This window comes from Acanthaster planci, linkage group LG01 (assembly GCF_054643075.1).
Source record: "Acanthaster planci isolate LZ-2023a linkage group LG01, COTS_SCS, whole genome shotgun sequence".
NCBI lineage: Eukaryota > Metazoa > Echinodermata > Asteroidea > Valvatida > Acanthasteridae > Acanthaster > Acanthaster planci.
The window spans coordinates 15141259-15155465 of NC_141777.1; the positions used below are offsets into that span (position 1 = coordinate 15141259).

General features: G+C 42.4%; 1 protein-coding gene across 1 annotated transcript; it reads left to right on the forward strand.

The window, feature by feature from the left end:
• Nucleotides 1-2839: 2839 nt before the first annotated feature.
• Nucleotides 2840-7532, forward strand: LOC110982535 (uncharacterized). The gene is made up of 8 exons (XM_022241015.2): nt 2840-3021; nt 3194-3334; nt 4071-4212; nt 4841-5074; nt 5614-5807; nt 6096-6267; nt 6649-6782; nt 7202-7532. Exons 1-8 carry the CDS (start codon nt 2911-2913, stop codon nt 7205-7207), a joined length of 1134 nt encoding a protein of 377 aa, XP_022096707.1. The 5' UTR covers nt 2840-2910; the 3' UTR covers nt 7208-7532.
• Nucleotides 7533-14207: the final 6675 nt, after the last annotated feature.

Consider the following 14207-nt stretch of genomic DNA (forward strand, 5'->3'; position numbering starts at 1 on the left):
ATTAGACCTTTCTTGAGTTTTAAAATTTGGGCTGGCACGCCATCACTCTGCTATCTTATAAAAAAATAATGGTACATTACATCCACCAGTCAAAATGATTGAATTGTTCAAAGGTTGTCAGGCAAGCCAGTGGTTGTTTCCCCCTCCATCAGGTTTGGACGTGAAGATGCACATCCATGCCCCCTGAAAAAATGTGTGCAATGCCCCCTCGCCCCAAAAAGTAGCCATTTTTTTTATTTTAAACGACGAGAGAAATCTATTTTGTTTCTTCTACTTCCAAAAGCGTTTTAAAAAGCCCCAAAATGCCGTCCCCACTCTTTGAAAGATTATAATTATATCACATCAAAAGAAAAATCGATTTTAGCCCCCCCCCATGTCTTGATTCACTCCTGTGTGCACTGAGGGTGCATGCCTAGAAATCTATCTTAGCACACTACGGTACTGAGGCTGATCTCCTAGTCAGGTTCCATTTGCTGGTCTGGTTAGGCTTTTTAGAGGGGATCTCTCCCTCAAATACCATATCACATACAGGTTGTTACATACTCCAAAAAATATGGTGTGTATTTAACGCATAAATATCCATGCAGGACAACGCCAAGCTGCTGTTACCCTATGTGGATCCTGAGAATTTTTTTAACACCAGTTGAACCAACAGTTTCAATGAGCCCATTCAACACGAAAGCAAACGGGAATTAAAGCTAAAAAAACCTCTCCACAATTGGAAGTGGTGCAACCTGACGTCGTTCATTTATCTGGATCGAATTTGGCTGTAAATGTTTCGTGTAAACAGTAAAATGTAATTTATTTCACCACTTAAAGTCGATTTGAAAGTAAGAGCATGAAAAGGAAAGTATTGAAAGTGGTGTCGAGGTCAATACTGGGGAGGTTAAATTCCAATCCTATACTTCCTTAGGAACCATACAGAGTAGTGGCCCGTTTATACTTCGTTGGCAATACCAGAGTAAAGTCTTATTGGACATGCAGAGAGCACGTTTTTCGGGGCCAGTGGTGCAACTAGGGCTTACATTTAACATGGGGCATTTAGATGCAGCCATTTTCTGGAGAGGGTACGTCAGAGTCTTAGCTACCTTGTCACCATACAGGGAAAGGTAAAACACTGATCGGAGATGCCACACATGTTGGTGCAAAGGCCTCGAGTAGGTTGGCCCTTACTCTACACCTTTTCCCCGCCCCCCTTTCAGGTTCACCGAAAACCGAGGAACTACGGCTTGTATACATATGCTGTGCAAATTTCCAAAATTAATTAGAAACTACTTGGAGGGTGTGGACTTTCAATGGGGCACACCTCCGTGAGGATCACATCCCTCGTAGTAATTCCACTGATGAGAAAGCAAGTTAAAAACGTCATGATAAGTTTTTTCAGTGTAAAATCCGAAGCCTAACGCATACAAACTACCCCTCACAACACGTACAATGCTCATCGGGTTCCCTTTCGTGCCCAGGACTGATAAGTGTTCACCGCTTTGGTTCGGAACTCAGGTTGTCTGCTATCTTTTCATTATTTTGTTATCCTCGAACTCACCTGTTTCTTTTGAAATAAATCACTTGTGTTATTTTTCTCGTTGATTACAGGACAAAACTGCACGAAAACCCCTACACAAGCCCCAGGTTCGGTCCACTTTTTGCCATTATATAATTTTGTCGTGTTTTTTTTTCACCACAACCATTATACAGTATCTCTTCAAGCTGTGGGAAATCACCATATAACAGCCTTTATCTCGTCAACTCCAGATTGTGCTGAACTGAACCGCTTGGCATCGCTGACTAGAACGGTACAGCTTAATCTTCGTCACTTTGGAGAGGCCAAGTATGCAGGCACACTGATGGACTACTTTTTTCTTTATTGGGTACCGGTACTTCTCCCCGATTTGGAGGTCAAAACGCAAAAAGTGGACTGTCATGAAATGTCCCACACTGAGCACTGGGTAACAAATTCACAGTAATGTCAAACGCATTTTGCTTGATCTCATCACATCTTGGGACCGGTATTCTTTATAAATATAATTCGGGGAATCCATGAAACTTCAAGGGAACGTCGCTAATATGAAGTACGGCTAAATTTCCGAGGGCACCCGGGGGTGCACACAATGTTTTTCAAAAGACATCATAACACCATTACAACGGAGTTTATTCACAGATTTTAAATGGGGTACCAGGGCCACGGGCATCAGCTTGGAGGGGGCACGTGCCCCCCCCCCATTAGTTCCGGAATAGCTTTTGCATTAGTAGATACCTCAAGTACAGAAAAGTCTAGCGATACCTTGTGTGACGATGGCAAAACAGATTCAACATTCCACATTTTCTACAGGCCATTAATTTTTTCATCCCTCTTAGCTGTTTCGTTATTCGGCAGGATGGGTAAAAATAGATGTGGAATTCTTTGATTGTTTTTCGAATCTTTCATTTCAGCCGAGTTAAAACAGGTAGACTCCCAACCCTCCTTTCCTTGGGCTAAGAGCCCAAAACTCCCCAGTCCCTCTTCTTTTTTAATTTTCAAATCTATTTAGATTACATATTCGCGCTTTTATTTGCACTCGTGCTTACCATATACAAGCCATTGACTTCTATGAACCCATTTTATACCAAACTAGAGGGTTTATAAGACAACGTTAACGTGAGAAATTAAGGGCTGTCAACACATGTTGTGTAGAGAAAAAAATAACTTCTCCTTGGATATGCATGCTCAAAAAGTGTGTCAAGTACTTGTTTTGAGCTATTTTTCTCTTGATAAAAGATTTTTGCCTGATAACGGGTTATTTTAATCCGTTCCGTGTGGTAAATGGAAGAGTAGAAAAATTATAAATACCCCAGAAGATCAGTTGAGGAATCACTTCAAAATCGCACTGCTGAAGACTCTCGAAAGTGTGCAGCCCAATCCTCCAACCGACCATGAAGCTTCTTCTGCTGTGTCTGTGTGTTGCTCTGGCTCATGCTAGCCTGGCTCCTCTCCGTACGACCAACGAGCGCGCCGTACCAGACAGCTGGATCATCAAAGTAGAGGTGAGTTAATTGGTGTAAAAAGAATCAGTTTGATTTGGGTGACACAAATCGAAAGTAAATTGTTTACGAACTTCACACTTTCGTTGAATTAATCTGAGCAGAAGCACCCTAACCCAGCCTATTATGTTCTAATAATTTTAATTTAAATGAATGTAACATCCGCATATTTCAGGATTTTGACCAACTGGAGCGGGTGCAACAAGAGATCGAAGAAATCTTCTACAAGTTCCGTACACCTACTCCCCAAATCGAAAAGCTCGAAAACCTCATGCCGGTTCTGACCCTCAAGGTTCCACAGCACATCCTTTCCGAGGTAAATAATACCAGGTTCGATGTGGGGTTCTATCACGCGATAGGGTAAAAAATGCAAACGAAGAACAAAACAAAATTCACAGAATCATGAAGAAGTAAACTATTATGTTTTTCAGCAAATCGCATAATCTTTAGCAAATTTTTCACGCAACGTGTTTTATGACAAATTGTCACCGACATCACGAACTGGCAGTCTGTTGTGATGGGGAGTTCATTTGCGCGCATTTTAGGGAACTGACTTATATTCCTTTTCACAAACTGACATTCCGGTAGAGTACGGCATTTCCACGCACACTCTGGATGGATTTAATTCATATCAAACCTTTCAAAGCATTTTTTCTCCGCAGTGTATTGCCGCAACAGCATCAGCTTAAGAAAACAAAACAAACAAAAAACAAAATCTATTTGGTGTCAGTGTCCGAGGCACTACTTTGAGTTATTCGTTAAACTGAAGTTGCTGATAAATTGGTTTTGACGAACTGACACCCACGTGCGAATAAGTGTCAGTCTGTGGTTTCGGTGACGATAAACATGCATCACAGGTACCTGGTTTTTTTCTCAAAGTTGAAATGCAGAAAAGTCATAAAGAACTATGTTTTTACATACAGAAATAACAACTCTCGTTTTCATTGTATTTTTAATGTAGCTTAAAATTGTCCTTGTTCTTGGTATTATCACCGTGAGATCATTCGTTATTTTTTATTTCAAACATAAACAGCCGTTCTTTTATTGTTCAGGTGCGGGCTATTGAGGGCGTTGAATACGTTCATGAGGACACCATTGCAACCATTTTCGGCACACAAAATAACCCACCATGGGGTCTGGATCGTATCGACAGTCGTAGTGGAAGGGACAATAGGTACAGGTACAAGGACAGCGGTAAGTCGTTTTGGCCATCGCTCTCATCTCAAAGACACGTAAAGTGCAATAATGAGTTTCCAGTGGGTCCTTAGCGGGACAAACGGAGGTAGCAATTTTCTCAGGAACAGATGTTGGTGCAAACTGAGTTCGCTGATTCACGAAACGATTATGAAATGCATTTGTTGCGTGCACGTCACTACGAACAAACAAACACTCCCCGGCAGCATGGATCTTTTCAACCAATGAGTGTGTGTTTCTGCTCAAGACTGATACAACTGGAATACGGCAAAATTAGACGATTACAACTTGAATATTTTACTCCTTGCCTCTAAATTTAGTAGCTTTTTAGTAGCTAAAAAGTAGCTTTTTACCAACTGACCGAATGTGACATCATTCCTCTAATTTTTGTATCCTCTTTGGTGTTCAGGCGGTGGAAAAAAAATCGGGACAAGTAAAAGGTCCTTTTCCCTTTAAGCGTATTATTAAAAAATGCTGAATAATTCATAAAGATGATGCCGCACCTTTTTCAACGCATCTGTACACCAAATATTATGTTTCAGGTGAGCATTATCTAATAGTTGATATCAAACTACAGTGAGTCTTCACCAACATATTCGAGAAAAAATGTCCTTTTGTGTGTGTGCAGCTCAGGGTGCAAACGTGAGGTTGTTTATTGTGGATACTGGCATCAATACCAATCACCAAGCGTTTGGTGGACGAGCATCCCTTCTGTACGGAGGTGCTGACGATCAAGGACACGGAACTCACTGCGCTGGTACTGCTGGAGGAAACACCTACGGTATCGCACGTAAAGCTAAACTCTACAGCTCCAAAGTGTGCAACAGTCAAGGACAATGCTCGAATTCCCTCATTTCAGCAGGTATGTTTGGCAATCATTTTATTCCAAAACCCAGTGCTTTGATCATCTCACAAATAATATTCAGGTATGCAGTTTTCTCTCTCAGCTTGTCTGGTAACTGAAACAGCACAATCTTTGTGCACAACATTTTGATCCAATTAGGTATACACCTGGCCATAGAATAAGGCGATCTTAAAGAAACGCTTCAGGGGCAAGCAGGTTTGAGCGAAGATTTTGTTTTGTCAGGGTGTGTAAGTAACCATTCTAAAAATGTTTGACAAACCTATTGACACTGCAAGGCGCTGTTTATAACCCTTCCCCCCACGGGAATGAGAAAACAGGACGGTTAAAACTGACTTAATCTTCTGAACAGAAGGTCCCTTTCTCTGGAGGGCCTACACGCAAAGTTTTCAAAGGAGTAAACGTGTCTTTTTTACACCCGATAACAAGAAGTATTGCCCGTGCCCGTGTCTAAGGATAGGAAAGCCACGATGCTTTCCTCGAATACTGGTCTTGTCTACTTCCTGACTGACAATTGCATTAATTTTTTTCCTCCTAAGGTTTGGATGCTATCGTCAAAAAGTATGGTTCTGGTAATGGCAAGGGCGTGGTTTCGATGTCCTTGGGAGGAGGGTATAGTTCCTACATGAACTCTCTTGCCCAGAACATGCTCAACAAGGGGTACACGGTTTCTGTTGCTGCGGGTAATTCAAACATCGACGCTTGCAACTCTTCACCTGCAGCAGTGAAAGGGGTGAGTTTTGGGGCCTTGTGATCCAAAAGTAATATATATATATATATATACTGAGACCATATGTCGATACTCCGTTCGATATTTCGAAATAGTCTTACCAATCAATATCAATATTGATAAAACGCTTCAGCGGCTATTTTTTCTTTCTGCTATTTTCTTTTACTGACATAACAAGACCAGACACAGAGATGATATATGTCCACTTACATCTACTTTTAAGGTAATTAATTATTTGTGTGATGACGACAAATAACTGCATGAGCGTGACCAATGCTATTTGCTTCATAGGTAATCACCGTTGCAGCCAGTGACAAAAACGACAAACGTGCGTATTTCTCAAACTACGGCTCTTGCGTCGATCTCTTTGCACCTGGTGTTGACGTCAAGAGTGCTAGCCACTCGTCTAACTCCGGAAGTAGAACTCTGTCAGGCACTTCAATGGCATGCCCTCACGTGTCAGGTGAGTTTGCATTTCATCAATACTGTTTGTGCAGTCGGATCACTAGTCAAACGATCCATCGCGATACCCATTTGTCACATTGTTTTCGTTAAGAACTAGGCCCATTTGGATTATGGATAACTTTGTTAAAATTTCAGTAGCAGAAAATATCCTTTTCCGGTTTTAACATTTTGAAACACGGATACAAATCAAAACGCAAGGTAAAAGCGCCATTGAAAAACCAAGCAATCCAGCCGTTCAGACAAATATACTTGGTTGTCTTCTGTGAGCACCAATTAACTGTCTGTAATCCATTAGTGCGCTGTTCTTTATCCTGTGAATTTTGTCAAGAACTCAAATGCAACATATTGCACATGCACACATTTCTCTATTCCTCTGCAGGTGCCGCTGCTGTTTATCTGGGAACAAGGCCAGGTTCATCCCCGAGTGCTGTGCATAATGCCATCGTGAATAACGCCAGCACTGGCAAAATTTCCGACACCAAAGGGTCTCCCAACCGACTGCTGTATGTCCAGGTAAGACCGAGTTACGCTCCACCAGAGGGAGCCATATTATGTGTTGCTCGCCAAAAAAGAGATGAATTGCTTACCTGGTTTATTCGTTTTCATCATAAAAATAAATACTCCGTGCATAGCCAAACAACTGTCAAGAAGAGCCATTTGATATCGTTAGTATAACATACTCCCAACAAATAAGTCTATCCAAATTCAAAATATTGTTTAAAGAAGAGTGACTAAGAAAATTAAAACGACCGGAACAAAACAATCACAAGAGAACAAGAAAAGATCACATCCAAGCTTCTCGAGCTTCCCTTGATATAATAAGCTTCGGCCTATAAACCATTACATAATCTTTATTACCTTACTAAAAATTTGCTAAATGGCGTTAATATCTTCTTTTGACAGTTCGAATTTTTTCCTACTTTAATTTCCAGCCTTAGGTATCTACAGACCACTCGTGCCTGACGTCAGAATCACGTGACAAGATTGGAGAGGCTTGCCATGCAGAAAAAAACAACGGATCGAGATGAACGTGGGCAAAAATTTCTTCCTATGACAAACTTGAAATGGAAAACTAAAATTAAAAATTGTGACTGAAACACTGAATCGTTCATAACAAACGTTATTAACTCCTCGTACAACTTACGTGAATTCTACCAATGAAACCGGCAAACTTGGCCAATTGTAATGGTGTTTTATTGCACATCAGAAATATACAAGATAAATCATTGTACCTCGTCCATAAACGCTTCTTACTAAAGCTGATATTCATGTAGACTTAATTCCAGATTTGAAACGCTTCAAAGTAGCATTATTAAACACTTTAAAACACATTAGTCAAGTTTAACGTGAAAAACAATTTTGGGTCATCAGTGACCAAATTTAGGAAATAATGACAAACCTCTAAACCATTACAGATAACCTTGTATTGCGATGTTTTAATTCAAATTGTCATGTAAACCTTAAAACCTCTTCCCAATGAAATAGAAAATGGAGTGATCCCTGCATTTACTGTCAAGTCTCCTTTATTCCTTTGTGTGAATGTCTGCAGAGTCTGCATGACTATGATAAAAGATTTGGAGCACATTTTGAATAGATTGTTTGCACTCTTCGCCCCACCTTCGATGCAAAGCCGTATCCAAATCCGCTATTATTCAGGCCGTTAGTACATTCGTTATCATGGGACATAGTTACAGTCGTTGGCAACAGTGCCTGCTTCCGACAAGATTTGATATTGAACATGCTTTCTAAAGAGGTTCGTTGTAGCAATTTTATACAATGTTCCATGAAAACGATCTATTCGCATCTCCACTTCAAGTGTTTCAACTCAAACACAGTTAAATCTGTAGTAAAATATATATACGAGTGGAATTTGGCAGCGGTAACTTAGCTCAGTTTTTATATTTTACGCACAGTTAACAGAAATCACTGATCCCAAAGACCGTGTAGCTTAGGAACATGATGATAAATGGGGAGCTAGGTTGAGGCGTTGCTTCTTATCTCGCCTTTCATCTCTGAGGGCCCAGATTTGATTCCCAGCTTGGTCAATATATGGATGGAGTTTCAGTCCCTTCCTGACTCCTCAAGTTTTTCTCAGTGACAGTGTGACTGCTTCTCATTGTCTCCTCTCTACAGGTTGCGAGCTAAAGAGCTAAAGTGCCTTGGGAGCCTTTTAAATCCTTTGTTTTGATACCAGATAAAATTATGGGAAACCAATCAATTCGGACCACAGTTAAGGGAGGCGCTGGTGATTTCTGGTACTGCACAAGCACATGCCTCTCACCGCAGTGCATGGTCCTGCGTTAATTCCTGGCCCAAGCCATGTGTGAGTGGAGTTAATCGTTGGTCGTCTTGGGTCTTCCATCTCTCTGCAAAAAAAAAAATTAACGTTTGCTATCTCAGGCTGTTCACAACGAGTAGATGTATGCGTGTGGCGACTGTGTGAGGCGCCCTTGTACGCCGTTGGCTCGACTGTGTAGTATAAAAAACTGCCGAAGTAACCCGTGTGTTCCTCTTTAATAACAAATAGGAGGCAGAGAACTATCCATATACCCATATGCCCATGTATTATGATTCCGACAAGCAGATAAGACCAGAATTTTGTTCTCCGTTCGTGACACGAGGCCGCTGTTGTTGCATAGAGTTTTCGTCCTGTTCGGGATAAAATTACAATGGCGTATCCGGTGGGGTACTAGGAAACCCTCCAAACCACAAGTACGCTTGCGGGTTTTTGACAAGCCTTCGGGGGCAAACACTGAGTTTACAGTGTTACAATACAAGTCGGGCAGGGCAAAAATCCAAAATTAACTGACATCTCTCCGGCACAAATCCACCCTTGGAAATATCTCCAAGTCATGATGCCCTTTTCAGGAAACGAAGACACCAACAATTTTGAAGCTGTACAAAAATGTCTTCCTCTGGAGTTGTTTCTTTACGGATACAAAACATCCTTGGGGATACAAAACACATTTGGACGTATATTTAGGGGCGAAATCCCATTCTCTCCCTAAAATTTAAACACGGTTTATCAATAACCCGATTGCGCATTTATAATGCATTCGCCTTCCTTATTTTCCTTCTTTCGGCGTCTCCCAGTTTGCTCTCAATTCTCAACTCCATTGAATTCTGCCACCAGTACACTCCTTTTCGCTACGCTACTGTTTATCATCAATGATAATGAAAAGGCGGTTCCCGTTATTACCCTTTCCTATTGGTTGAGAGCCCATCAAGTGGCTGGTCTTAAACGGTTGATATAAACCATTGGCAACAATAAAGATGCCCATGAACACTATAACGTACACGTATCCTACTTCAATTCTATATTGCATTTGCTGCGTGGGGTGACGTCAGAATATCGCAATGTCTTCATTATTTATAAAAGAACTTAATTTTTTCCCTCTATCAATGGCAAAAACAACCATTTCGTCCGGTCAATAGTCCGGGTCGTCTCATCATCTAATTGTGTGGAGTGATTAAAGCCGAAATAAGTCATCTGACAGTTGTCCTTAAACATTGATAGGAATAAAGCACACTAAATGGAGTCCATTTTGTTGAAGTATACAGAAGGCATTTAAATTTACGTATGATTATAAATATATACATATTTATACACTTGTATATATATCTTGAACTTGAAATCTGGTGTCGTTCCCTCGCTTCGCTGTAAAGCGTAATGGCTTACTAATACTTTCTTGAAGGTACGATATGCATGTAGACCAAGGGTGTAAATAACAGGGAACGACATCGGAATTATTTTTGTAGATTAAAATCATGTTTTTATATTTTTCTTTGCCAAAATCAAAACGAATCAAATCAGAATCATTTGATTGGCTATTCAAATGTTTAATTCGGCCCTATTGTTCATTTTATTGGTCAGGGTCGCACTTAAAAAAACTCAGACCGATCCAGCAATAGCTTCTTTACAGAAAAATCACAATTTTAATGAAAACATAATTCCTAGGTTAAACCCTCACTTTTCAACATACACACTGAACAAAAAGAAACAACTTCACCAGTTTTCCTGAACTGAAATATGTTGTTACATGTACATATTGTTATATACAGTCTTCCGTTCGCGTACGCCAATTGACACTCAATACCCTCCTGAACACAGCCAGTTACATTTGGAAAAATACAGTACTCTGTTAAGCAAATTGGCGCCCCATACGCTACTCACCACAGCCAGCAACATTTGTTGTATACAGTCCTCTATTAGGGTTCGCCAAATGGCGTCCCCTTTCCTGAACACAGCCAGTTACATTTTGTTACATACAGTCCTCTATTAGGGTACGCCAACTGGCACCCCATATCCTCCTCACCATCATCTAGGATTTTCAACTGCACTAAATAAAAACCCAGACTTTGCTTTCTCCCCGAGCGCACGAGGTGAAAAGAAATTAACTGGGCCCCTTTCCGACTGTCTGATTGAATAGTTTGTACTATGCAGTATGCACCATTCATACAGTGCACGACTTGTACACGTAGGCGCCTACTTTAAAATGTCGTTCCATGATCGGCGGTGTTATAGGAAATAGCGGATACTCCCTTGGTGCATCGCATTCGTCAAAAGAACCATTTTTATCCTTCTTACGTTAGATCTTTCGCCGATTAGATCTTACCGGTACTTTGTCAACCGAGAATGGTGGATGGTACCCAGCGTATCGCACAATTTGTTTTACATCTCACACGTTTTTTTTCGACCTAGTGCGCTTTGAACGAACAAACTTTTTTAAGTAAGGTAATAGATCTCGCTATAAAGATTTTAGAGGGTTTTCAAGTACAAAAGAGAAAAAATTGCAGAAGCTGAAAGAAAATAACGTTGAAATGTGAGCACTTTACATTTTAATGGGCCGCTCAAGCTTGTTGCCTCCATTTGCCATTTATACACAAGCGCACATAATTCATTTTAGGCCCATTGGGGCTTCAAATAGTTTATTGCCGCTAGGCGGGGTTGCTGGAGTAAATTCCCCCGCTGACCACACAGGCACTGGATTTACGACCCAGCTGTTTAATTACAGCTTCATAGGCAGAACCAATGTGTGTGCTGGTCACTTTTGTCTGAGCAGTTTGCCAGGCCGGTTCGTTCGGTTTATTGTGGAATAAATAATCAGTGTTGTTGTAAATTTGCAAAGTATCCTTCGTAAGTTAGTCGTCTTCTACATTCTGCAATTAATTGCAGCTTTAGGAAAGGATATCACGTTTAGTCCATCCCCTTCCAGTTATTGGGAAAAGATGCCACGGGCAGCAAGAACAAAGCGGCGCACTGCCGGCGCTGAGGGGTCGAGACCAAGGGGGAGGCCTCGTTCGGACTGCATCGCGCCGGCGGATGTTCCGAGTGATTCATCAGTGCCCGTCGCACAGACAACTGCTGTTTCATCGGGTGAGTCTTTTTCTATCCCGTCAGAGCTAACGCCTAGACCAGTAGTTTCTATCGCATCTGCCCCTGATGGCTCGGCCATTTCGGTTGCGTCTCCCCCTATTGTTCATTCGGTTATGTCTGTTGCCACTTCGTCGGGCATAGGGGGTGGCGATGTCACGCCCCTAACAAGTGTTTGCGATGATCTTGGGTCTGGTGTTTCTCAACACCTTCGGGACAAAATTTGGAATGGGGAATTTGTAGACTTTGCGCTTCTTTTGCGTCCCTCTAGCAGTGTCAATAGTACCAGTGACTGCGTGTTTACTATTGGGTCGCGCGATTCCCCAGCATGGCAAATTCGTTCCCACAACCCACCCCCTCGGATCAATTGAACAGTGGACCTCGGCTTTTCTAATTTTTGCATCCATCTATTTGATGCGACACCCTACTCAGGCGAGGCAGCTGTTAAAATATGCCGACACCGTCCGTTCGGTGCGGGGAACACTCACTCCAACCACACCTCCCAACGCCGGTAAGAATAAATAAACTGCGCCCCTTTTTGGCATCATATGGTGACACGCATGACGCTCAGGTGCTGTTGGAGGGTTTTACGTCTGGTTTCCGTATAGGGTATACGGGTCCTCGGGTTAGCACTTCTGCCCGTAATTTTGCTCGACAAAATAAAGAGGTAGTGAAATACGAACTTGACCGTGATTTACATTTGGGTAGGATTGCTGGCCCGTTCCCCAGTCCCTCATGTCCCAATTTTCGTTGTTCTCCAATAGGTTTAGTGCCGAAGCAAACCCCTGGTGAGTTCCGTTTAATTCATAACCTTTCGTCTCCTTTGGGTGATTCAGTTAATGATCATATTGACCCAGCCAGGGCTGCGGTGTCTTATACGACTTTTGATGATGCGGTTGAATTGGTTTCTAGTTTGGGCCCCAGAGCCCTTCTGGCCAAGTCAGATATAAAATCAGCTTTTCGTTTACTCCCTGTTCATCCCGATGATTATGATTTACTCGGTTTTTCGTTCGACGGTTCATTTTATTACGAGTGTATGCCCATGGGTTGCTCCATTTCTTGTGCCACGTTCGAACGATTTAGCACCCTTCTCCAATATTGCACTCGCAAGGTTGCAGCTACTCCACACATTCTCCACTATTTGGATGATTTTCTCTTTGTGGGCGAAGGGCAATCCAACGAGTGCGCACATGCGCTTACTTCTTTCACAGTAGTTTGCCGGGACTTTGGTGTTCCTTTGGCCAGTGACAAAACAGTGGGGCCAGTGACATGCTTAGATTTCCTGGGCTTAACAATTGATACAGTTACCCAGCAGATTCGGGTTCCTACGGCCAAGGTCCTTGCAATTCTGGCGAAGCTGGATTGCACTTTGTCCAAGCGTAAAGTCACCCTACGAGATCTTCAATCATTGCTGGGTAGCTTAAATTTCGTTTGTAAGGCCATACGGCCGGGCCTTCTTGCGTCGTCTCTTCCATCTCACAAGCGACATTCAGAAACCACATCATCGTATCCGTATTTCATCTGGTGCGCGGGCCGACATGCTGGCTTGGCGGGAATTTTTGTTCCATTTTAATGGTTCGGTTATTTTCCCTCGGGAGGTATGGTATTCTAGCGGCAACTTGCACTTGTATACGGACGCATCCCAGCAGTTCGGTTTCGGAGCTTTCTTTAATGGGCGTTGGAGGCAAGGCATGTGGCCACTGCAATGGCGCTCCTTGAATTTATCCATTACTTTTCTCGAACTTTTCCCGATCACCCTCGCGTTGCGCTTATGGGGCCCGGCCTTGCAAAACCGGCGTGTCATATTTTGGTGTGATAATGGGGCTGTGGTGGCGATTATTAATAGCCAAATATCAAAGTGTCACAGAATTATGAAATTGGTTCGTATGTTTGTATTGCTTTGTTTGAGGTTGAATATCCACTTTAAGGCACGCCATGTACCTGGTTTCGATAATGGCATCGCTGATGCTCTATCTCGTTTTCAGATGGATCGTTTTCGGCGGCTGGCGCCCGAGGCCGCCCCCGTTATGACACCCTTGCCTGCAGACCTTTGGAACAACTTAATTTAGAGGTTCACAGTCTTTTGATGGACTCAGTTGCCCCGCGTACCCATTCAGTTTACCAATGTGCTTGGCAATTTTTCTGTTGGTTTATTTCCCGCCATGGTTTTCTTAATACATCTTCTAGTCCCACATTGCACCAGCTCGTGCACTTTATTGCATTTTTGTCCGTTAATGGGTACACTCCGGCTACTGTTACATCGTATGTCTCAGGGATTGCGTCTACACTCCGCTTGCAGGGTTCCCATGACATAACTAAACATTTCATTGTGAAACGAATGTTAGATGGTTGCCGCCGCCGGTACGGGCGGCGCGATCAACGCCGCCCTATTACAATTGTGTTACTGCGGCGTATTATTCCTGCTTTGCACTCTGTTTGTACCAATCAGTATGAAGCCCTACTGTTTCGAGTGGCTTTCCTGTTAGCGTTTTTTGGATTTCTGCGCGTCGGTAAACTCACCGCGTCCACTCGATGGAATTTCCCCTTTACGTCGTTCTGACGTT

Bases quoted from the DNA above. Each gene is read 5' to 3' on its own strand.
- LOC110982535 (XM_022241015.2), top strand. From the start codon at position 2,911: ATGAAGCTTCTTCTGCTGTGTCTGTGTGTTGCTCTGGCTCATGCTAGC. The intron at 3,335-4,070 runs GTAAATAATACC...TTTATTGTTCAG, and splicing joins CACAGCACATCCTTTCCGAG to GTGCGGGCTATTGAGGGCGT. The intron at 5,075-5,613 runs GTATGTTTGGCA...TTTCCTCCTAAG, and splicing joins GAATTCCCTCATTTCAGCAG to GTTTGGATGCTATCGTCAAA.